The sequence below is a fragment of the Enhydra lutris genome, unplaced genomic scaffold (genome assembly GCF_002288905.1).
Source record: "Enhydra lutris kenyoni isolate GAN:26980312 unplaced genomic scaffold, ASM228890v2 scaffoldscaffold50, whole genome shotgun sequence".
In the NCBI taxonomy this organism is placed as follows: Eukaryota; Metazoa; Chordata; class Mammalia; order Carnivora; family Mustelidae; genus Enhydra; species Enhydra lutris.
The window spans coordinates 12566467-12592854 of NW_019154134.1; the positions used below are offsets into that span (position 1 = coordinate 12566467).

Here is a 26388-nt window from a genome sequence, read left to right on the forward strand (position 1 = left end):
ATCGTTTTTTTTTTCTCTCTCCATCAGTAGGATGTAAGGTCACAATAACATGAGGACAGGGATCTTGGTTTTGTGCACTGATACATCCTACACACCTGCAGTAAAGCCTGGCACATAGCAGGCATTCGGTAAATATTTGTTGAATGGGTGAATAATTTTAAGGAGAATTTTGCAGATATTCAGTCTTCAGGACCCTCAATTCCAAAAACAGAATTGAAAGAATTCTATGGCAACAGGTTCACTTAATTGTTCCATTTCCTATATCGTCCAATATGAAGTTGGCCATGCACTTTTTAAAAAGATTTTATTTATTTATTTGATAGATCACAAGTAGGCAGAGAGGCAGGCAGAGAGAGAAGGGGGGAAGTAGGCTCCCTGCTGAGCAAAGAGCCTGATGTGGGGCTCAATCCCAGGACCCTGAAATCATGACCTGAGCTGAAGGCAGAGGCTTAACCCACTGAGCCACCCAGGCGCCCCAGCCCTGCATTTTTATGGAGCACTGTAAGTCACTCCTTTTATACTTTAATTTCATTAGAATCTCCTCCCACCTCACACACATCTCTAAATATTATGATGTCTATTTCGCAGGTAAGGTCTGTGATTTCTATTCCAAAGAGATGTCTATTTGAAAAGAGTGACTTTCCTTAGCACAGAAAACTTAGAAAAAACAAACCTGAAATTCTCAAGTGTGGTGATTGGGACAGCTTGCTGGGTCACATGGTAGGGTATAGTTACTTCTAACAGGAACTATCTGTTCTCAAGTACTATTCATCACAACTGAGTTGTTGGAAACATTGTTTTGCTTCATATTACCAGCTTCTGAAAGAAGTCAGTATTTGTGAGGTTTCAGGAAGTTTCCTTTGAAGTCAGCACTCCAGTAAAAACATGAACTAGATCTACTGAGCACCCATGGAGTCAGCCTGAGGATTTATTCCTGTATTCTCAGGGGCTTTCTTCTCCTGGTCAAGTTCCTGCTTTTTCATCATTTGTCTTAGGAGTTAGTAAAGGCTGTTTAAATGTCACCCATGAGTAAACAAGAATAATGATTCTACCAAAATCTTGTCATCTGAGGTTGTATTCTTGAATATATTTATCTAAATTATCAGTTATTTTTTCATTCTTTGACTTCAATTTTGCCTGGTTCTTTCTCAAACCATATTTTCTAGTGACACCAACGTAGACTACTTCCTACTTTGTGTAATTGTACACCAGAAAAGATTCTAACATCTAGTAATGACAGTCTTCTCCATTCTTAAGAATCAGAAAATTGCCATATCACTGTCCTTTATCCTGCATGTTTCATATGTAATCAGTTTCTATTCTTGATGTTTCTTGATCATACTAGATCTACCATTTATCTATTATACTAGATGTACTGAATCACAATCTCGGGATCAGGACCCTAGACTCTACCTAACAATCAACCACATGAATTTTGTGCATGATACAATTTGAGGATTACGAGATGATTGTGGTATTAACAGGGGCTCCTCTCAGGCCAAGGAACTTGGAGGGTTTAGGTGGGTTCATTTCACTTTGTATCTTCTTTTTAGTTGCATTATCTTAGTCACCATACAGTACGTCATTAGTTTTTCATATAGTGTTCCAAGATTTATTATTTATGTATAACCTTTGCTATTAAAAACAATTTTATGAGCATTTGTTACATATGTAATAATCTATATCTACTGGAGATTTTTGAGGTTTAGAAGACTGACATAAAATATGTATTTCCTCATTGATATGACCCAGGGTTTTCTGGGTCATATCAGTGAAGAAATACATTACCAATTTTTCATTCAGGAGGAAAAGAGACTATCAAATCAAAGGCTATAAAGTTGACAGTATATAATGCAGTTATCAAACTTTCCCTTCATTTATTCAACAAATATTTGGTGAACATGTGTGTTTTAGGTGCTGTTCAATGCGCCAAGGATATAGTGAAGAACATTAGATAAGCTTCCTACCCTCAAGGAGATTACTTGAGAGTGGAGTGGGGGCAGACATTTAGAGGAATTTGCCCACAACAAAAAAGTTTTACAAAGATGTTCACAATGAGAATTTTATATTGGGAAAATATCGAAGACAACCCAATAATACAATGAATGTGTAAGCAGAAAATGATTTAGAAATATATGGAGTAGGGGCTGCCTGGGTGGCTCAGTGGGTTAAGCCTCTGCCTTCAGCTCAGGTCCTGATCTCAGGGTTCTGGGATCGAGTCCCACATCAGGCTCTCTGCTAGGCAGGGAGCCTGCTTCCTCCTCTCTCTCTCTCTCTCTCTCTCTCTCTCTCTGCTTGTGATATCTCTCTCTGTCAAATAAATAAAATCTTTAAAAAAAATAGAAATATATGGAGTATTATATAGCTATTAAAAATTATGTGTTTGGTTTAAAACACAATGAAATAGTCATATGAAATTAATCAACCAAAAAAATCTCTTAATGGGAAGCTAAATCTATGATGTAAAAAATGTCTTTAATGTATTTCCACAATTGGAAATATATTTACTCTGTCCGAGCTATGCTCCATTAACAGTATATAACATGCATTTTCTATTTAAACGAGGAATTCAAATAGCCATCAAAATTAAGTATGTATATTAACAAAGATTAGAAAATAAGGCATGTTTGGGGGCTTATTACTTATTGGCAACTTTGCCTTCTGTAAAGTTGCTTAAATTATTACCAAAAATCAAGTACTATTTTTTAAAATTATTTATTTATTTATTTTACAGAGAGAGAGAGATCACAAGCAGGCAGAGAGGCAGGCAGAGAGAGAGGGGGGAAGCAGGCCCCCTGCTGAGCAGAGAGCCCAATGTGGGACTCCATCCCAGGACCCTGAGATCATGACCCGAGCCGAAGGCAGAGGCTTAACCCACTGAGTCACCCAGGCGCCCCTCAAGTACTATTTTTTAACAATAAGAAATATTTTGAGGCACCTGGATGGCTCAGTCAGTCAGTTGAGTGTCTGCCTTCATCTTGGGTCATGATCCCAGGGTCCTGGAATTGAGTCCCACATCAGGCTCACTGCTCAGCGGGGAGCCTGCTTCTCCCCCTGACTTCCACTCCCCTTCCTTGTGCTCTCTCTCTCTCTGTCCAATAAATAAATAGAAATTTTTAAAATTAAAAAAAAAATAAATATTTTACTGAGACCCATTCTTTCTAGCTGTACTTGATTTGGCCTGAATACATTGAGAAAACTAATACTGCTCATAGTTTTTTAAAATATGGAATGAGGACCTGTAGCATACCATTAATCATTTTGGTTTATGTCACCAGTGATCTGTGATATAGAAGAGTTTGTTAAGCTCCTGAATAAACAACTATTATAAGGATATATAAATGAATTTGGGGGGAGTTAGGGAGGAGCAGAGGGAGAGAGAGGAGGAGAATCTTAAGCAGGCTCTTAAGCAGGGGGCTGCATCTTACAACCCTGAGATGATGACCTGAGCCAAAATCAAGAACTGGCCACTTACTCAGCTGAGCCATCCGGGGAACCCAGGATATATAAATGATTTTTAAATTTGGGTATATTACTATGCTCGCTTCGGCAGCACATATACTAAAATTGGAACGATACAGAGAAGATTAGCATGGCCCCTGCGCAAGGATGACACGCAAATTCGTAAATTTGGGTATATTACTGCAAATGGTGAAAAGACTACTTCCTGTTATTTCTGAGTTCATGCTCATCAAATTACTGAAAATCTGGTGTAAGGGAAACCCTGATACTTTCTATGTTTGAGAGGGATTAGTCATGTAAATGGAAATTAAAGCAAACATTACAATAATAAGTATAAAGATTAGGAATATCTCAATGTAGATAATAATTGAATGTGACACCATATTATTTGATATTTCTATATAGATCTAAGTCCAATATGGACCTTAAAAGGTTTTATACATTAGCTTTCTACCAACAGCTTACTATTAATCCATTTCAATACACTATCAGAAAGTATAAATGAAAGAATTATAATGAAGAAGGTGGACTAGGAAAATAATCAAAGTCTATTTAGCACATAGTCTCTAAGTGGCCAATGTACAGAAAATATTGAATTATGGGAATTCAGGGATAGTCAACAGATCTTAGCCAGTTGTACATAGAGATTTTAACCAGTTGTACTTACACCTCAGAATCTCCCGGTGACTTCTTAAAAAGTGGGCCATATTAAGTTCTCCCTCTGGAGATTTTTAAACCGTTGGGCCTGGAAGAGAATTTTTTCTCCTGTATTTGTTCAAAATCTTTGTTAGGTCCTTCTGATGATCATGACTGGGGGAAAATCATCCAGGTAGGACAGCCATTATAGATTAAATTGGGAGGAGAAAGCATAAAGGGACACTTTCACTGCACCATTCCACATGGAAAGGAAGCTGAGGCAGGAATGGGCAAGGTGTTGTAGGGAAGAAAGTAGGTAGACCGTTTTTCAGAGTTCAAGGCAAATAAAGATAGTGATGTCGACTGAATGAGGTAATTGGAAGGTAATTGTTCACTTTAAGAAATACAGTTCCATAGAGGAGTGAATCCAGATTTAGGGCTTAGGAAATTAATGAGTGATGGGGAATGAAGGCAGTAAGTATTTACAGCTCTCATTTGAGAATTTGGCAGGGGAGGGAAAGTGAAAAATAGAATGGAATTTAAATAGGAAGCGAAGGATCAAGAGATTTTTTTTTTCCCCCTCAAGAGAAAATTGCCTGAACATGTTTGTAGGCAATGGAGAGAAACCCAGTGGAGAAGAAAAGAGTGGATATTTAGAGCAGGTAAAATTGGGATTTGTACCTCCAGGCATTTTAAATATATTTGTGTAAGGACTAAAATTAATTACAGTGAAGTTACACAAGTTTAACTAGAATTTAAATCTGAGTAAATTAAGGGGAAAGGAGAATCACCACCAAAAGTTCTTAAAAAAAAAATCTGTAAGAAAGTTCTGGGCCAAAGTGGACAATAGTAAAATCAAAGACAGTCTCTGCTAACCCTGTTTTCTCCATTTGAGCCTAGATCCACAAACTGGAAGTAACAGAATAGATGCAAATACTAAATGGAAGAGTTCAAGTTATAAGATGTAGACAGATACAGATAATCTTAAACTAAAACTGGAGGCATGTTGTACCTCTAGTTTTCCACCAGAGGACCAGATTACTGGTTACGGGGAGTGCTGGCTGCTGCCTCCAAACTCACCAGTTTAACAGCCTCTTCGGTGGAATAATCTCTTAAGGTTTGTGTACTAAAGACCCCAAAGCACAGAATTTCTTTTTTTTTAATTTGTTGCTTTCGGGGCACCTGGGTGGCTCAGTGGGTTAAAGCCTCTGCCTTGGGCTCAGGTCATGATCCCAGGGTCCTGGAATCGAGGCCCTGCATCGGGCTCTCCGCTTAGCAGGGAGCCTGCTTCCCCTCTCTCTCTGTCTGCCTCTCTGCCTACTTGTGATCTCTTGTCTGCCAAATAAATAAATAAAATCTAAAAAAAAAAAAATTGTTGCTTTCTATATTTCATGAAAACTTTTTTATTTTATTAATATATAACATATTATTTGCTTCAGGGGTACAGGTCTGTGAATCATCAGTCTTACACTATTCACAGCACTCACCATAGCACATACCCTTCCCAATGTCCATCACCCAGCCATCCCATCCCTCCTACCTCCCTCCCCTCCAGCACCCCTCAGTTTTTTTTCTGAGATTAAGAGTCTCTTATGGTTTGTCTCCCTCTGGATCCCATCTTGTTTCATTTTTTCCTTCCCTACCCCCCACCCCCCCCAATTCTTCATATCAGAGAGATCATATGATAATTGTCTTTTTCTGATTGACTTATTTCAAAGCACAGAAATTTTTTTAAAATTTTTTTCAGTGTTCCAAAATTCACTGTTTATGCACCATACCCAGTGCTCCATGTTATACATGCCCTCCATAATACCCACCACCAGTCTCACCCAACCTCCCATCCCCCTCCCCTCCAAAACCCTCAGTTTGTGCCTCAGAGTCCACAGTCTCTCATGGTTTGTCTCCCTCTCCGGTTTCCCCCAACTCACTTCTCCTCTCCACCTCCCAATATCATCTGTGTTATTCCTTATGCTCCACAAATAAGTGAAACCATATGATAATTGACTCTCTCTGCTTGACTTATTACACTCAGCATAATCTCTTCCAGTCCCGTCCATGTTGATATAAAAGTTGGGTGTTCATCCTTTCTGATGGAGGCATAATACTCCATTGTATATATGGACCACATCTTCTTTATCCATTCACCCATTGAAGGGCATCTTGGTTCTTTCCACTGTTTGGCAACTGTGGCCATTGCTGCTATGAACATTGGGGTACAGGTGGCCCTTCTTTTCATTACATCTGTATCTTTGGGGTAAATACCCAGTAAGCACAGAAATTTTTAAAAGGAATTCAGGCATAATAAGGAGACGAGCTTGGTTGGTTTAAAATAACAATGATTTTTTTAAAAAGTTTATCAACTCAGGATAGGATAGGTCAATAGCAACCACCCTTATTAGGTTATGACTTGACAGAAATGATCATTGAGTAAGATTATTCTGCCAGTGAAGGTAGGATGGCCTGGAATGGGTAAAAGAATAGAGACAGACCTGTAAAGCTTTTGCTGTCCTGCCAAATGTGAGGTGATGAGGGTCAGAGCCAGTGCCAACTGTGTTTAATTTTATGTCACTGGACATAAAATTCTAATTAATGATTTGAGGATTATAGTAGAGTACTGGTTTATTTTTTATAGGATGCTTTTACTTTGTTTTTAAACTTGTATTATACTTTATAAATATCAAAGCACTGCCATGTTTTATTATTTCATTTGAGCCTCACAAAAACTTTCTGCAGTTGAGAGAACAGAGTTACTTTTCCAGGCTATTCTAAGAGCTGAGAGAGATTCAGAGCAGTTTAACAAGTTAACTTATTGAACAAGTGTCAATGTCTAGTGTGTGCCAGTCACTCTTCTAGTTGGGGTTATATATTTTGTTAATGCCTGAGCCAGAGTTAGAATTCTTGATCTAGGATGTTGATGGAAATATGGCCTCATTGCATTTATTTATGACTGTTCTTTAGGAGGCTACGTGCACACAAAGCAGATCTTGGTAAATATGTATGTTGAAATGTACCAAAAAACATAGCCTTTTGGGTATGACCTACAAAGGAAAGGTTTTTATATCTGACATGTGGTATGTCTCATACTTTTTTTTTATGGAGCACGATCATATACATCTTTTTAAAATACCTTTGTATATGGATTAAAGGTTTAGACTTCTTAATTACATAACCCAGAGGGTACAAGGTATGTGTCACCAACCATGATAAAACATATTTAATGATGCAGTTTTAAATTTAAAAGCTGTACAGCTTGATTTCTTTGATTCTGTAAAGCATTTTCAAGCACATTAATAGATGCTTTACACCTCAGTCATAGAGACATCAGAGAAATTCTACTAGGCAGAACCGGAAGAGTTCGAGAGACCTCTTAAGATTATTAAAAAACAAAACAAAACAAAACAAATACCCCAAAACAACCAAATCTTGATTTGTTCAAATCTTATTTTGAAACAGAGGTCCTGAAGTGAGATTTACAGTAATATCATTTCTGGAGTAGAAAAGCAGACATTATGGGGCACCTGGGTGGCTTGGTCTGTTGAGCATCTGACTCTTGATTTCAGCTCAGGTCAGGATCTCGTCGGTTGTGAAATGGAGCCCCACATGGGGGCTCCATGCTGGGAATCAAGCCTGCTTAAGATTCTCTCTCTCCCTATGTCCCCCACATTCTCCCTCTCTCTCTAAAACAAACAAACAAAACAAAACAAAAAGACAAAATGGATGTTATTTCCTAAGTTGTCTACCCAGCGGTTTTTTTTTTTCCCATATATTCTTTTAAATGTATTTAAGAAACTTCATTCTTTTGACGGGTATGCCTTCAATATGTTCAAGTTACAGATGGAGTCTGAGTCTTTCAACTTTTTTTAGAGTTTGCTTGATTATATTGGGCTGAAAATTCCAGGCGTGTGCATATATGCACATATGCACTTAACACACGTATCTAGCTTCCAATTTTTATATTTTAAAACTGTTTATTTTTAGTTACTATTACAGAGAGATTAACAATGACTAGAGAAAGTAAGGCATGAACAGTGTGTTTCCTCCATAACGGCTGAACACTAGAAGCAAAAGTCACACTTTTGTTAGTTTTGCATTGTGCTGTAAAGTTTCCATGTTCCTTGCCTACATGGTCTTCCTGCTCTCCCAGGGCGGAGAGTCTTTCTCTTCACGTTGATGTGGTCAGACTAGGCAAGTGACTCTGCAGAAAAGGCACATTCCTTAGTCAACCTTATGCTGTCTGCCCTCTGTCCCTCAATCATCGTTATTGCCTTTATGGACCATAGCAAGTAAAATCTCGAACCCTACCTACAGCAGAGACGACTACACACCAGCTTCCGATGCGCCATAAACAGAGCAGTCAAAGTGGCTCCAGCACACGGTTTACGTTTGAGTCGCGACGATCCTGCTGTAAGGCAAGGCCAGGAAGAAGAGGAACTTCATTCGGTTTAGGGTGTTTCTTCCCCTTTTCCGTAACTGGATGGGAAACCTTGGGTTACTTGGGTCGGTCACCTCTAAGTGGCAATACTGGTGACACTCTCAGATGAAACACTATGCCCCTGCTGTCAATGGCCGGTCCCTATATTCACGTCGCTCAACCCCATATTCCACTCGGAAAGCTCACAACCGATAGAACCCTTAATCCATTCCGGCCACAGGGACAAATCATGGAAGCCACAGAGACAGGAAGGCACCAGCGCGCGGGTTCCCGCCTCTTTTAGGCCGCGCGCGGAAATCAAACGCGACCCTGGATCTTTCGGGGCGGTGTCACGCGCGTTCCGCTCCCTCCGCCGATCAAGCCTCAGCCAACGCCCGCCCGCCCCGCAGCGAAGCTGCGCGGGGGGCGCCTCAAGGCAGCGGGGAAAGACTGGCCAACGAGGAAGAGACGCGGGAGGCGCGCTCTGCGCAGGCGCGCGGCGCCCCGCCTCCCCAGCGTCGGCTCCCCGGCGGGCGGCGCGGGCCCTCCCACTCTCCCCCGCGCTGCCTGACGGCCCCGGCCCTCGCTTCACCCCGACGCGCCCCGGCGTGCGCGTCCTCCCGCCGGCCTGCAGGCCCGGGGCCTCCGCCTGCTTCCCCGCCGCTGCTCCTCGCGGCCCCGGCTCGCGTTCACGCTGTCGCCCGGGCCGGCGCGGCCGCGGGCAACCGCTCCCCCTCCCACACCTACCCCGCCCCCTCCCCGCCTTTTCCGCCCTCCAGTCCCCCTCCCTCGGCCCGCCGCCGCTGCTCCAGATGAGGTGATGGCAACGGCCAACTTCGGCAAGATCCAGATCGGGATTTACGTGGAGATCAAGCGGAGCGATGGTGAGCCGCGCCGCCGCCCCTACCGGCCGGGCCCTGCATTCGGGTGTTCATGGAGGGGATGCGGAGCCGGCCGCCTCATTGATTGCCTCGCCGGGCTGTGGGGGCGGGAAGGCGGCGGCCGCGGCGCTTTTGTGTGTGGCGTGTGTGCGAGTGAGGCCGGCGTGGGGTCCGCCCCGGGTGCCGCTGCAGTGCGGGGGGCGGGGAGGGGCCCGCTGGCGATGGCCTGGGTGTCGCGGCAGCATCTTTGGGGGTTCGGGTGGGTGAGGCGGTCGGTCCCGGGACGGGTGTCCCCGCTCTTCCCACGATCTCCATCCTCCCCGGGGACAGAGGGTTTCTCTAGGGAGGACCCAGCCTCGCGTTTTACCCCGGCCTTTTCATTTTCCGGCAGTGTCTACCAGGGGGTGGGGGGTGGGGAGAGCGTGGAGACCAGTGGTTTCAGTATTTAGAGAACCAACTGCCGGCCCGAGGCGGGGGGAATAAGGCCAACCCTGAAGCTGGTCAGGCTTCTTCCCCAGTCGGTTCTCGAGCATGCCTTTCTTTTTTTTTGCTAGTTCTTTCCTTGGAAGAAGGATGCGGCTCGGCCATGAATATGTGGGGGTGGGGGCAGCGGGAAGAAGTGTTCGATAAGCTTCCCAGAGGTGATGAGACTGAAAGGGAAGGAGAGGGATGAGCCTAGTCAAAGCGATGCATTACCGAGAAGGTGGGGGTGGGCGACCGGATGTTGATATTTTCACACCCTCGAGAGAGAAGTTAAAGTGAGGTGAACGTACATGCTTAATTCAAAAGAAAAGAAAAAACCTTAGGCTTGTGTATCTTTCTATAGGGTCCTCTTGGGGAAGATGTTTTATGTCACTAGCTTGGGGTGTGGAGTGAGATGCCAGCTAGGCATGGAAATAATTTATATTGTGAAAGAGAAAATGCGTGGAGAGAAATAAGTACAATTTCTCTCAATTCGAGTATTGCAAGAATGTAATAGGTGTGTGCGGTGTTCATGACTCCATCTCCCTGACACTCACCTTTATTTATGGCTTATTATCCTCTTGCATGGTCTGTAGTAACGTTGCTATCACATCCACACCCTCCTGGTTTCTAAGCAAGTTTGACCAAGTTCTGTGAAGCTAGATTGACGTACCTGTTATCTGTGTGACATATTGTTAGACCTCATATAGCTAATGATTTTTTTTCCCTTATATTTGAGATAAAATAACCGGAAGCATCATTACCTTGAATGTGCAAAGATCACTTAGACCGCTTAGAGCTTTAGTAGTTACCAGTAACACCACCGGGAAAGCAATGTCTCCTTTTCTTGGGTTGGGGTTTCTTTTTATTTTCTCTTCAAATTACTGTCCTTAAACAATTCTGTTACTGTTATTTCTTTTTTAGGTGAACGAGGGTTCAATGCATTCCAACGAAAGTAGGATTTGTATATTATTTGAAATTTGGGGGTGCAATAAAATGTGTTAGGTTCTTTACATTCTAAACCATTATGATTGTAGGTGTTACTACAAAATATATTTAAAGAACAGTATCATAGGGCATTTGAAATCTTTGAATTTTTTTAATTTTTTCTAAACGTCTTTTTGTTATGACTTAAAATAATTTTGGTTCATTTTAGGGTTCTAGGACAGAGACTTATAATAGTCTTTAAGCCTTTGCCTTTTGCCTTTACCAGAAATCCAAACATATATATAGGAGCTTTGTGTTCTTCTATAGGTGCTAATAACCTAAAGTCACATTTCAAAAACAGTTTGCCCATGGGGTCATAATGGAAATTGTTACAGTGTGTATTATCCCAGCCTTTAGTCATGTACATATTTATGCTCCTCAGATGTATGATTGAATTGGTGGAAGGTAAAAGTAGACAACTTGTAGGGAAGGGTCATTTGCATTGGATAGTGGTGTGTCACAGCAGAAAAAGATGTGTAGGAAACTCCCCACAATCTTTCTTTTTTCACATTAAAGGAGCTGTTTTGTTTCCTCCCACTTCTATTTCACATCTGTATTGGATAAAACACTAGTGGTTATTGTAACAAAAATACACTTTGTAGTTGGATGAGCACTAATGTAATGCCTGAGACAATGGGAAATCACATGAGTGAAGAAGGGCTTCTGTTAATTGGTCACTTGATGTTCTGCATGCTTCCTAATGGTGATACTTGTCCTTGTTTCAAAGCATGCTTCTCCAATCAGTGATGCTCATACATAAATAAAACATATTGTGAGGGCCAAGAGGTAAACTAAAATGAATTTGTTCTTATCTTTAAGGGCTCTTCTCAAAACTAATCCCAATAAGTCTTCACTAATTACTAAAACCAGATGGATAGTCAGCCTCTGAATTCCTAAGTCATTCTGTATCACTCATGAGGCAGCATATTTCCTGAAGTATTAATATTTGCATATATTTCTTTTAATATTGTATTTTCAAACTGCACTGGAGAAGAGCTGGTGTAGAGAATCCAACCGAGGGATGGCAGGCTACCCAGATCCACGCCAACCACAGTCAGGGTGTTAACGGAATTAAAATGCTAATAGCCTCTTCAGTTTCCTGAATTCATCTTTGAATCTCCTCAATGTGCCTAGCAGAGATTCTTGCATATAGTTTTTTTTTTAATATTTTTTTTTTTTTTTTATTTGACATAGAGAGAGAAGCAAGAGCGAGCACAGGCAGACAGAGTGGCAGGCAGAGGCAGAGGGAGAAGCAGGCTCCCTGCCAAGCAAGGAGCCCGATGTGGGACTCCATCCCAGGACGCTGGGATCATGACCTGAGCCGAAGACAGCCGCTTAACCAACTGAGCCACCCAGGCGTCCCAGATTCTTGCATATAGTTTTTGAGTGAATCATTCATCATTGGATCTTTGGTTTTCAAACATTTTAAGTTAATCATTCTGATGAAATCTTACTTGGAAGTGAAACCTTTCTGTCTAGGCTACCACCTCCTTACTCTGCTCCGCCCCCCTCCACCCCACTCCATTCAGGCCTCTTAGTACAGCATCCCCAGAGTTGACTGGAGTTGAGTGATCTGCTGAAGCTAATGTGACATTCTTGGTATTCCGACGTTAAAAATGACAGGGGTCAGATGTACTGAAATTGTTCACCACCAGGCGATAACCTGGTATGAAATTAGACTAGTTTCTGGAAATGGATAGTCATGTATAATTTATTTTTTTGCATGTGGCTCCCTATTACTCTTTTGAGTCACCTCATTTTTGGAATCCAATGACTCTAAAATCTGCAATCTTACTGTTACGTAGCTAGGTAGTCTTTTTTTTTTTTTTTTTTTTTAAAGATTTAATGTATTTATTTGACAGAGAGCATGTGCAAGCAGGGGAAGCAGGAGGCAGAGGGAGAAGAATAAGCAGGCTCCCCACTGAACAGGGTGGCTGACATGGGGTTCCATCCCAGGACCCTGGAATCATGACCTGAGCTGATGGCAGAGGCTTAACCAATTGAGCCACCCAATCGCCCCATAGCTAGGTATTCTTTATTGGGAAATCTGAAAAGTATTGTAAAACATCTCTTACCTGCTTGACAGTATCTGTAATTATCATTTAGAGACCAGGGGAGAGATGAGAAATTTTTTTTTTTTTAAGATTTTATTTATTTATTTGACAGAGATCACAAGTAGGCAGAGAGGCAGGCAGAGGGAGAGAGGGAAGCAGGCTCCCCACTGAGCAGAGAGCCCGATGTGGGACTCGATCCCAGGACCCTGAGATCATGACCTGAGCCGAAGGCAGAGGTTTAACCCACTGAGCCACCCAGGCGCCCCGAGATGAGAAATGTTTTGAATATTTGGAAGCTGCAACTCTGATTTGTTCTCTGGGGTCTCTTAGTCACAGCATTGATATATGTGATCTGAAGAGAAGGATCAACCAGAAGGATCCTTGAAGTTAATCTAGTTCTCATTTTTATAAATATGGAAACAGAGCCCTAAGTCACCTTAAGGGACTTGTCTAGATTCATACAGCTTGTAGTGGCAGCCAGGAACCTGTCTTGCATAGTATAGGAACCAGACTATCAAGAACTGTGGCAATAAAGGGAGAATTCTGTTATTTAGGAACCATACACAGCTTTCTACAACCCAATGAGGATGTGTAGCAAATTGCTTCTCATAACATAGAGCAGTGTTATAGAGCCCACTTGGAATGATCTGGTAAAAAGTGATAATGGTATAGTAACTAGAAGGTCACAAGGACAAAAATAATACTGTTTCTTAATAAAGTATTGGTGAAAAGAATGCTTTAATTAGGCATCTGAAGTCAGGAACTTAAAGATTTCAAAGGATTTATTGGGAATCTTGGAGTTTAGAGCAGGCAGTCTTTAGGAAAGATTTTAAATGGCCTAATTCTCCTTCCTGTTTTGCCATATTCATTCTTCTGACAGTTCATCTTTACATGTCATTAGGTAGACTTTGGAGAATGGACTGTGAATGTAGGTAATAAAAATGAACAACATAACAATATAGTTGTTCTTTAGGTACAATTATTGTGGCTCTGTGGAGCGGCCGGAATGGGGAAATTTGTGGATTAATAATTTCCTTTTACATGGTAACTAGTATGATAATGGTTCCATATGTGTATAGTTAGGCCTTCATAGTTTTCTTTAAAATCAGTTAATTAACATAGTATATTATAACTTTCAGAGCTAGAGTTTAGTGGTTCATCAGTTGCTTATAGCACCCCGTGCTCATTATATGACATACTCTCCTTAATGTCCATCACCCTGTTACCCCATCTCCCTATCTCCCTCCGCCCAGCAACCATCAGTTTGTTTCCTGTGATCAAGAGTTTCTTATGGTTTGCTTCCCTCTGATTTCCTCTTATTTTTCCCTCCCTTCTCCTATATTCATCTGTTCTTTCTTGACTTCCACATATGAATGACATCATATGATAATTATCTTACTCTGATTGACTTATTTCGCTTAGCGTAACACCCTCTAGTTCTTTCCACATAGTTGCAGATGGCAAGATTTCTTTTTTTTTTTTTTTAAGATTTATTTATTTGACAGACAGAGATCACAAGTAGGCAGAGAGGCAGGCAGAGAGAGAGGAGGAAGCAGGCTCCTCGCTGAGTGGAGAGCCTGAAGCGGGGCTCGATCCCAGGACTCTGGGACCATGACCTGAGCCGAAGGCAGAGGCTTTAACCCACTGAGCCACCCAGGCGCCCCAAGATTTCATTTTTTTAATGGCTGCATAGTATTTCATTGTGTATATATACCACATCTTCTTTATCCATTCACCTATGGATGGACATTTGTGCTCTTTCCATAGTTTGGCTATTGTGGACATTGCTGTTATAAACATTGGGGTGCATGTGCTCCTTCGAATCACTGTGTTTGTATCCTTTGGATAAATATTTAGTAGTGCAGTTGCTGGGTCATTAGGTAGCTTTATTTTTAACTTTTTGAGGAATTTCCATACTGTTTTCCAGAGTGGCTGCCCCAGTTTGCATTCCCACCAACAGTGTAAGAGGGTTTCTCTTTCTTTGCATGCTTGCCAGCATCTTTTGTTTCCTGACTTGTTAATTTTAGCCATTCTGATTGATAGGAGGTGGTAAATCTCACTGTGGTTTTGATTTGTATTTCCCTGATGGCAAATGATGTTGACCATTTTTTCATGTAGGCCTTCATTGTTTTCAAACAGGCTATTTAATTGGATCCTCACAAGAAACCTGTGAGGTAATAGTGTAGGAAGGTGATAGATTTATCATTTTATAGGCAAAGAAACTAAGATTGGATTATTTGTCAAGATCACATGTTAATTAGATAAGATCACATAATCTCAACCAAACCCTAGGTTCTTTCACTCCTAGTTTTCTTCTTAAGCGCTGGCACATGCTTGTGGATGATGGTATGAGGTTGTATACTTTTTGTACTTTAGTGTTTGGGTTTTTTTTCCTAGATGTAAAAGCCCCTGTAGTAAAAATTTTTTCTATTGCTACCAAAGAGGTTCAGAAAACCTACAATTGGTAACATTGAATTAAATTTTCCAAATTGGTGAGATCAGATTGAATTCTGACATTTTATTAACTATAAGGATGAAGAATCAACAGTTTAAGGCTTTAAAGCCCTTTTTACTAGTCACTTGTTGCTTCTAGAATTATCACAGAAATCCAGGAATCTATGTTCATTGCCTAGTCACTTGATTCTTAGGCAAAAATTTTGGATTTCTGGGGAAAGCTTATGTGTCAACTTGTTCTGTATGTCATAATTTTTTAAAATCTAGAAAATAGCAAAGAGCTAGTTGGGCCTGTGTCTTGTTTAAATAGGGAAGGAGACTTGAGTGTGGAATGTCTAGAACAGGGTTCCTTTAGGGATCATCTGGACCCATTCTCACTAGTCACAAGTATACTTGTCATTAATATTACATTAATCTTTTGCAAAGCTTAATTCTTGGATTCATCCGTCTACTTTGCTTTTAATACCTCTGTCCTGTAACCTAAAATAATCTTTTTTATTTTTTTTTAAGATTTTATTTACTTATTTGAGAGAGAGAGAGAGCACGACCAGGGAATAAGCGGGGAGAGAGAGACAGAGGGAGAAGCAGGCTCCTTGCTGAGCAGGGAGCCTGATATGGGGCTCGATCCCAGAACCCTGAAACCTCGGAATCATGACCTGAAGACCTTCCTCATGAGCCGAAGGCAGACGCTTAACTGACTGAGCAACCAGGCGCCCTAAAATAATCTTTTAAGGTGTTTGTTTTGAGATCATACTTATGATAGAACAGATATAATTTTTAAGCCTTAGGTACAACTTATTTTCACTCTTCTGGTCTAGTTGTGGAGTAAATATAGGTTATGTTGCCCTCCCATCACATACTATCTCCTTCAGTTAAAGTAATAAAAATTGTATTACAGTGCCTAAGTGAAAATAGGCATTAGAACCTAACCAGCTTAAACATTTAAGGGCTTGATTACATGTAGTGGATACTGTACCATGTACTTACATAGAGAGCTAAATAAATTCAGGTTCATGGTTATTGGGATTTGTCTTGTGAAAACTTGCTCAAATGAAATGAAATATCATTTCATTGTTGGTTAACCTTAAGTTAACTTTTTGTTACTGTCTCCTGGGAGTAAAATGACTAGGGAGGTGTCCCTTTTTAAAATTGTGCTTGTAAATCTAGTCTTTGCCTAGGGCTCTCTCATTTTGGTACCACTTGTTTTTGTCATTATCTGCTACAACTAGCCTTGAGAGAGTGAGGATGTTTTGGTATATAGACCATGGGTAATTATGCTATATTACAAAATAGTGTGATCTCATAGTTTTTTCTTATTGAAGATTTAATTAAATACATTTTTATTAATAGCTTATTATCTGTCAGGCGTTCTGATAGGTGGTGGAGATACAAAAAAGAATAAGGCACACACAGTTCCTGCCTTCAAAAACAGTAAATAAATGATTGATGTATAGTGTGATATGTACCAATAGAAGTATGCTGTTCTGTGTGTACATGATTACCACTTCCCTTTTTAGGTTTAGGCTCTTTATTTAGACTCTTGGAGTTAGGAGTCTTCCAGAAATGCTGTCGTTTTCACCTGATATCCATTATCCCTTATGGTGTACTTTCCTGATAAGCCCATATTCATCCTCAGAATTCTTTTTTTTTTTTTTTTCATCCTCAGAATTCTTAATACAGTGCCATCAATCCTTGTAGCCCTGTCACTTTATTGAAATTGTCATTATTTGTTATTACTGGCCTATTTTCTTTTCTCTAATACCCATCTGAGTTTTAACTTTATGGCTTTTTACCTTTGTTTTGATATCTAAAGGAATCAGATTTTCTCACTTTTACATTTCTGGTAGAGGAGCCAGTGGCATCAGGTTTCTCTCTAGATATTGGGGTGCTTGTTGACACAGGGGCCAAAGAAGGAGAGCATGAAAATTGATCAGTCATCTGCTGGTGTTTGTATGTAATTTGGGAAAGCCTCCCCACAGTATGGCCAAGGGACTATAAGAATCAGACACCTGCCTGGGATATATGTTTTACTTACTTCCAAAAACTTATTTCTTACATAAAACATTTTTAAAGGAAAGACGGGATTAGGATGGGACATAGAGTAAAATTTGCATGGTGTCTACACTATACAAAGAGTGACTTTTTGATTATAACTCTTGGTCAGCATTTATCTACTCAGTTCCATCCAGATAGCTTGTATCTTTCATACTGCCACATGAATTCTGTTTGTTTCTTAAAAATTGAATCCCGGTCTTATTCTTGATATGTGAAGGGATTTAACATTTGCACGCTTTATAAGGTCAGTTGCTTCCCTAAATGTGTTAATATCCAGTATCTTGCTTGCTTTTCATGACAACCCTGCAAGGTAGACAGTATTTTATCCATTTTGTGGAAGAGAAACCCTGTGCTCAGAGTATATAAATCACTGTGAAGTGTTTAAGCCTTATGAAGTGTGATTTCACATGTTTACATTATATGCATTGGTCAGGACAATGTGGTAAGTGTATTTTAATGGTGTGAGATATAGATACATTTAGAGAACATTGGATAAATGTAGTTGTGGGAGTTCTCTTTCTAAATTGGGTAGAGTCGGTGTAGTGGTTTCACAACCCTGGCTACTCATTGGAATCACCTGTGAGACTTTGAAATTAAAAGCATCCAAACATAAAAAACAGCCCCCTCTCCATCACTACTAATATCTGGGTCCTTTGCATATGGAGTCTGTTTTAATTGGCCTGATATGGAGCCTGTCATTAGTATTTTATTTAAAAATTTTAAAATAACCCCTGCATTGATGAAACTTAACTTCCCACATACAGGTAATTTCATTGTGCGCACAGGTTGTGATCTGTTATTTTAGAGAAATAAAATAACATTCTATTTCTCTAAAATAAAGCATTTCCGAATAGTGATCAGACAACATTTCACGGAGAATGAAGTTTTAATGGTGGAAAGAAGTTGACCAGTAGATTGCCATGGGGAGATGGGGAGGAGACATAGCAGGCATGTAGTACAATATGTGAGAAGTCCCTGAGCTGAAAATGGAGGGCTGTCAAGTAAAAAGCATTACAAACAGATAGAAGGGTGTGTGATAGAAGAGAAAAATAAGGAAGAAATAGTAATCTGGGACGTGTTATTGAAGACTTGGAAACAAAGATAAGGTAAGGCTTCTTGGAATTAATTTCTAGGACACTTGGAAACTACAGTAGGACTTAATCTCCTAAAAGCAGTAATAGGAGTTAGCTAGTGATTAGTGATAGATTAAGAGAGAGAATAATTCTGAAAATGAGAGCTAGCAAGGATAAGATTGCATCAGTCCAGGAGAGTGAGCAATGATTAAGGAAGAGATAAGATCCAGCAACCTGCAAAAAGAATGGATGTTATATGGTGGTATATCACTTGTGCTGAATAACGAACAGATGTGTTGAAAGGAATGGACTTAACATTTGGAAAGTCTGAGTGTAGGTTATAAAATCTCTTCTATTTAATCAAGCTAATCCTATTTATGAATATTTTGTAGAGGACTGTAGAGCCTGTGTACAATGTGATACCAAAGAGAACATCCAACTCGGGCTGCTTACAGTTTTTTCACCACTAGTATCTTTAAAGTAAGTGAGTCTAAGATATGAATCACTTCCAGTAAATGTTTTTATGTAGAACAGGAATTTACTTAAGCTATAACTAACCACTTTGCCTACTTAAGACTCAGTTATATAGTGTATTAGCCAAAACCCTCAGAATTCATGGAAGGGAATGGGAAGGAAAAACAATACTTAAAGGATATAGCTTCAGCTTTTTAAGGGATGAAGGGTTTTGATTCTTAAAATACAGCTACTCTTTTTTACTTTTCCTTTGCTCTTATTATTGTCCTATTTTTTTTTGCCTCGGCTTTTACCTTACCCTTTTTTTTTTTTTTTTAAAGATTTTATTTATTTATTTGACAGACAGAGATCACAAGTAGGCAGAGAGGAAGGCAGAGAGTGAGGGGGAAGCAGACTCCCCGCTGAGCAGAGAGCCCGATGTGGGGCTCGATCCCAGGACCCTGAGATCATGACCTGAGCCGAAGGCAGAGGTTTAACCCACTGAGCCACCCAGGCGCTCCACACCTTACCTTTTCATCCTTAAAATTCTGAATGTCATTTCAGCATTTAAAATGTCTTAATTGCTATTGCAATTTAGGACTTTAAAGAGGTAAGTGAGGGATGAATAGAGCACATTGGGTTTTTAGGGCAGTGGAATTATTCTCTATGATACTATAATGGTAGATATATGTTATACATGAGTTAAAACCCATAGAAGATACCACACCAAGAATGAACCCTAATATAAACTATGAGCTTTGAGTATTAGTACTGTGTCACTGTTGGTTCACTGATTGTGCAAGTGTACCTGTTGTGGGCTATTGATGATAAGGGAGGCTCTGGGTATGTGGGGGCAGGGGATTTGCTCAATTTTTGCTATCAATCTAAAACTGCTGTAAAAAATAAATTTATTTTAAAAGGTGAGTATGGGGGCACCTGGGTGGCTCAGTGGGTTAAGCCTCTGCCTTCGGCTCAGGTCATGATCTCAGGGTCCTGGGATTGAGCCCTACATCGGGCTCTCTGCTCAGTGGGGAGCCTGCTTCCCCCCCCTCTCTCTGCCTGCCTCTCTGCCTACTTGTGATCTCTGTCTGTCAAACAAATAAAATCTTTAAAAAAAAAAAAAAAGGTGGGTATGTACACATTAGGTGTTAAAAGTTAAAGTTGCTTTTGGAATAATGGACCAATTAATGGCAAGAATTTATAGTATTTTTAATAATGAGGTTCTTATTCCGTATCAGGTTGCAGTTAAGGTTAACTTTTGCTCTTCATTTTTGTTATGCTTTGTCTGTTGGCCAATATGAGAGATGTAGGGTTTGTGGACACAGTTTTTAAAATGAGCTGTAGTGCAGTGAGAGGACTGAAATAGGCTTGGCCCATGGACATTTTGAGTTTATAGTTCAAATGGTGTGATAGATATCCAAGCAATGTGTCTAGAAACTATTCTTGAGGTGAGCCAGGGTTGAATTTAAACAGGCGTTTACCTGTTCTAGTTATAAAATAGGGAATTCCTCTTGTATGATAAATACATGAAATCTAATGATGTTTCATCTTATGGAAAGTGAGTTGGGAGTGCAAACAACATTAAACTTTTTTGGGGAGGAGATAGTATTTTTAAGCCTTTAGTTTACTGTGGACTAAAAAGAAATGGATATTTGTGATTTACCAGTATATGATTTTTAGGAATGGAGAGCAATTAGAGACCCTAATTAATGAGGTAAGTCTTAAGAATTTAATCACAAACAACTCTGATGAAATACTGCTGTAGGTCAGACTTACATTTTTATAGTGAAGATGTTGACTTGTCTAAAGCTATACATGAAGTCAGTAGCAAATAGATTAGAGCATAGATTGACTGCCTCTAAATTCCTCTAGACTAATTCCTTAAGAGTTCTTTGTGTACTATGGATGTTCCAGGCATCGGAAGTCAGATCATTAAATAGTGCTTTCATTTTTCTTTCTATGGTGTAGATTGCCTTCAGGTGTTTTTTATTAATTCAGCTAGCATGTGCTGCATGACCATTATATGTCCCTTAATCTGATGCCTTTGAAGGCAAAGAAATAGGATTTCTTCCTAGTAAAGACTACTTTGTCAGTTGTAGCAGACTAGTAAATAGCTGTGGCACTCAGTGCAAGTGCCCTGGGGCTTTATGATTTCTTTAGAAAAAGAAATGTTGGTCTTTGCCAGTCTCTCTGCCATTGTGTGAGTTTAGGCCATCCTCGCTTCCATGACCTTCAAAATTTTAGACAAGGGCATATGTTTCATTTGAAAGAATTTCTTGTTAGATGAGCAGCAGTATTGTCAGGAGTATACAAGAGATTATAGCAACTTGCCAGGAGTCCATTGGCATAATTGATGAATTTGGGGGCCTCTCTAGATTCAGTCATCTTTATTTTTATAAAATTGTTGTTTGAAATTGTTTTGGGGATAATGTATGGCTTGCATTTTTACCATCCACTTCCCCCCATAGCTGTTAATTGAGAGTTGGCTACAGGATGACTCCAAATATCTGTATGTTCTTTGTGTGTTTTTTAGGGTACCTTTTTTGGGAGGGGTACACTTTTATTAAGAATAATACATTGCGGGGCACCTGGGTGGCTCAGTGGGTTAAAGCCTCTGCCTTCGGCTCAGGTCATGGTCTCAGGGTCCTGGGATCGAGCCCCACATCGGGCTCTCTGCTCAGCGGGGAGCCTGCCCCCCCCCCCCGCCTGCCTCTCTGCCTACTTGTGATCTCTGTCTGTCAAATAAATAAATAAAATCTTAAAAAAAAAAAAAAGAATAACACATTGCTTTTAACTTTACATGTCCTTTGGGTTTCATTAAGAGCCATTCCTTAACTAAACTAGAAGTAAATAAAATATTTTGTGTTCTTCCAACCCTCATGTTTTTCCTTCTTTCTCTCTTTATTTTGTTAATGTTGGTGTTCCTCAGGGCTTGGTCCTAACCTTGCGGTACTTCTCACTTAGTAATCTCTCTCTGAGTGAACTAAATGCTTCTCCTCAGCCTTGGCTGGCTGTAGATAGTACTCTTTGTATCTGATGGATGGATTACTGAGTATCTCCATATGGCTGTCTCATACATACGTCAAATTCAGCATGTCCAAAATTGGAACCATCACCGACTGCCCAATGCAGAAACCTAGATGTCTTCCTTGGTGTCTCTTAACATCCTCTCCTCTCCTCAGGTTCTCTTAATATAACTGCTGAAGCATCTCTTTAGTCCATACGCTTTTTCTATCCCTCTACTGTAATCTTGGTGAGGCTAGGATTATGTCTTTCCTGAATTGTTGCAACAAATTCTTAATAGGTCTCTCCGCCTTCGGTTGATTTTTCTTTCAGAGTAATATTTCAGACATACAAATGTGACCCCCTGGTCATCTGCTTAAAACTTTTTGTCACGTGCTCTTTCTCTTGCCCTTTGGCTAAAGCCTCACTCTAACATAGCTTACTCTATACCCTGAACAATGTGACTTCCCTCTCCAGTCTGATTTCTTGCAGCTTATTTGAGGCCCTCCAGACATATTGAACTCTTTTTAGAACACTCCACTTCTACCTACTGAATCAGTGTACTGCTGTTCCTTTTTGTCTCTGTTAAACATTCTATTCTTCCTTGATTCCAAGAGTAGGATAGGTCCCCTGCTTTGTGGTCTCTGAGTCTCCTCTGTTTATTCATCAGAATTCTCATTGTATTGTATCTGTTTAATTTGTCTTTGGTCAGACTCCAGTTCTATCGTATCCTTGGTGCCTAGTGCAGGTCCTGTTCATGCTTAGTAAATTATTTATTTTTGAACCAGTGATTAAATGAAGTTCTAGCCATGCTCTTCTTTCACTGCTCTATTCAGTTTCTCACATTCTGAAAAAAATTGATTTGTGTTCATCTTCAGAGCATTGAGAGGTATGTGTCTTTGTTGTTGTTGTTTTTAAAAGATTTTGTTTATTTATTTGACAGACAGAGAGAGATCACAAGTAGGCAGAGAGGCAGGCAGAGAGGGGGAAGCAGGCTCCCCACCGAGCAGAGAGCCCCATGTGGATCCCGGCATCATGACTCTAGCGGAAGGCAGAGGCCTTAACCCACTGAGCCACCCAAGCGCCTCTGTGTCTTTGCTTTTAATGTACACTTTTAACTTGCTTTTTAAATTTAACTACCTGTTTTGAATATTAATATAGTACCATGGTTAATAATTAAGTTCCAAAGGATATATATTAGAAAGTCTGTATTATATCCTTGCCCCCTAGCCACCTGAGTCTTCTCCCAAGAGATAACCAGTATTTCCAGGTTCTTGTATATGTGTACAGGGGTTTGTTTTGCATTTTCAAGGAAATGTTTTTATATTTCTACTTATATATAATATAGATATTTGTAATTACATGTTTTTGTGTATGTTTATTTGTATTTGTAAATATATTTTCTCTACAGATGGTGTATTATACACACTGGTGCTTCTTAATATTATTTTCATTTAATAATAATGATATCTTGGAAGAACCTTGGAATACATAAATAATTGTCTCTATGGCTGCCTTTTATTATTGGTTAAATATACCACTATTTAGATTGTTCCCAATCTGTAGCTCTTTTTTTTTTCTTTTTAAATTTTTATTTATTTATTTGACAGAGATCACAAGTAGACAGAGAGGCAGGCAGAGAGAGAAGGAGAAAGCAGGCTCCTTGCTGAGCAGAGAGCCTGATGGGGGCTCGATCCCAGGACCCAGATATCATGATCCTAGCTGAAGGCAGAGGCTTAATTCACTGAGCCACCCAGGTGCCCCCCAATCTGTAGCTCTTATACAGCCAATACTGTATTGAAAAATCTTGAACTTTTGTCATTTTTTGCATACTGATGACTGTATCTGTAGGATAGGGTCCTAGAAGTAGAATTTCTGGGTCACAGAATTGTAGTTTTTAAATTTCAGTAGATCTTGACAATTTGCTTCTAAGAGAATATGTGAATTTACCTTCTTATCTGCATAAGTGCTCTCTGTCCACAGCAATGTACAACATACATTTTTGAGATTTGCTAGCTTGGATTATAGAGATTAGGGTTTATAGAGTCTAGAAGAATGTTTTCTTGTGAAGTTAAATGGCCCAGAAAAGATAGCATACTTAATCTATAAAGTGTTTATGAGGTCTAGACATAAAATAAAAAGCATTTAATTTCTAGTGTTATGATAGCTAGTAAAGAAAAACAAGATGCCATGTGTTATTAAAAGTTTTTGAAAGATACACATTACTGTTTTTAACCTAATAAACTTGAATAGCCTAATAATAGAGTGGGATTTTTGCATACTCAAACACAGTTAAATAAATTCATGCTGATGAAATTACTTCCCTGTATTTCTGTCAGTTTGTAGTTGGCTAACTCACTTAAGTAGATTGCCTTGTTATTCAAGGCCAGATCAAAATTTGATCTGTTATTCTTTCTCAGTACACTTTACATTCTTAAACTTTGTCCTACTTTGTAAGTATACGTTTATTTTCATGCCTTTTTTTTTTTTTTTAAAGCCATATACCAGGTCTGTGTGATTCTCTACTATAAACTTAGCATCTTAGAGCACCCAGGGGTGGCTCAGTAGATTATGTGGCCGGCTCTTGATTTCGGCTCAAGTCATGATCTCATGGTCCCAGGTTGGATCCCAACATCAGGCTGTGCACTCAGAGGGGAGTCTGTTTCAGTATTCTGTCTCCCTCATCCCCTCTTCCTCCCTTAAAATAAATAAGTAAACCTTAAAAAAAAAACACAACAAAAAACAACAACTTAGCATCTAGTATGGTACCGTATGGCACATAGCAGGGATTCATTTTGTTGACTGAACATGTTATGAACTTAACACCAGCAATGAATAGATTAACCATGTCTTCACATCCTCAATAATTTAGTTGGGTTTTTTTGTTTTGTTTTGTTTTGTTTTTTAATAATTCAGGTTTTAAAAAAACTTTTCCAAGATTTTAAGAGTTAGGAGTTGGGGGAGGGCTGACTAGGCAAAATTGAGGAATTTTAGGGCAATGAAAATACTGTGTATGGTGCTGTAATGGTGGGTACATGTCATTATACACTTGTCCAAACTTACAGAACATACAGCAGCAAAAGTGAATCATAATGGGCTTTGGGTAATTATGATATGTCAGTGTAGGTTTATCAGTTACAACAAATATACTAGCCCGGTGGGGGGTGTTGTTAATGGGTGATGCTATGCATGTGTGGGGACAGGGACTATATAGAAAAATCTCTATCTTTTGCTTAATTTTGCTTTATACCTAAGGCTGCTCTAAAAATAGTAAGTCTTTAAAAAACAAAACATGCTATATTCTAGAAATATACCCAAGAGAAGTGGAAGCATCTGTCCATATGACAACATGTACTAATGTTTATAGCATTATTCATAATAACCAACAGGTGAAAACCCCAGTGTCCATCAGCTGATTAATAAATTGTGGTTTATTCATGTGATGGGATATGACAACATAGACATTGAAAACATGTTTAGTGAAAGTAGCCACTCACAAAAGACCACATTATATGATTTTATTTATATGAAATGCCAAGAATAGGCAAATCGCTAGAGACAGAAAGTAGATTAGCGATTACTTATGTTGGGGAGGAGGATGTTGGAGGAATAGGGAAGTTATGGCTAAAGGATATGAAGTGTATTTTTTGAGGTGATTAAAATATTACAAAATTGATGATTGTAAATATCTGTGAATATACTAAAAACCATTAAATTTTATACTTTAGGTGAATTGTATATTATGTGAATTATATCTCAGTAAAGTTTAAAAAATTCATAGCAACAGTGGGGAATTTTACTTAAGCTTGTATTATTACTTATAAAGGTGAACATTTTTTACATATTTTTGTCAATTGTAGTACTTTTTTTCTATCTCTTCCTACTTTTTAAAACTATTTCCCTTGGGGGGCCTGGGTGACTCAGTTGGTTGGGTGTCTACTTCTTGATTTTGGGTCGGGTTGTGTTCTCAGGTTTTTGGGATCGAGCCTAATGTTGGGCTCTGTGCTCAATGGAGGGTCTGCTTGGGATTCTGTCTCCCTCTCCCTGTGCCCCTTCCCCCACTTGCATGCACAGCTCTCAAATAAATATTTAAAACTGTTTGGCTGAACTTGATTGTACTATGTTATCCGAGTTTTCTTCCTACTTCCTGATCTATTCTTCTTAATCTCTTTTCTAAGTTCTTGTTCTTTGTCCATTTCTTAAATGTTGGTGTTTCCTAGTGTTATATCATTGGGTCTGTTCTGTTTCCCTGTATTTTTCCCTAGTTACTGTGATTTACTTTATTTTTTAGTCGAGATAGAATTCACATGTCATAAAATGAACCCTCTTTAGGCAATAAACACAAAAATGAGACTACATTCAGCTAAAAAGTTTCTGCGCAGCAAAGGAAACCATCAACAAAATGAAAAGGCGACCTATCAAATGGGAGAAAATATTTGCAAGTCACATGTCTGATA

General features: G+C 39.6%; 1 protein-coding gene across 3 annotated transcripts in view; it reads left to right on the top strand.

The window, feature by feature from the left end:
• The first annotated feature begins 9271 nt into the window (after positions 1-9271).
• The window catches only part of LOC111156880 (kinesin family member 2A), a 74474-nt gene continuing 57357 nt past the window's right edge, over positions 9272-26388 (top strand). For all 3 annotated transcript variants that reach the window (XM_022518009.1, XM_022518010.1, XM_022518011.1), the window contains exon 1: positions 9272-9393. In XM_022518009.1, coding sequence (XP_022373717.1) covers positions 9330-9393 — 64 coding nt within the window. In that variant the 5' untranslated portion in view covers positions 9272-9329. The remainder of the gene's footprint in view (positions 9394-26388) is intronic.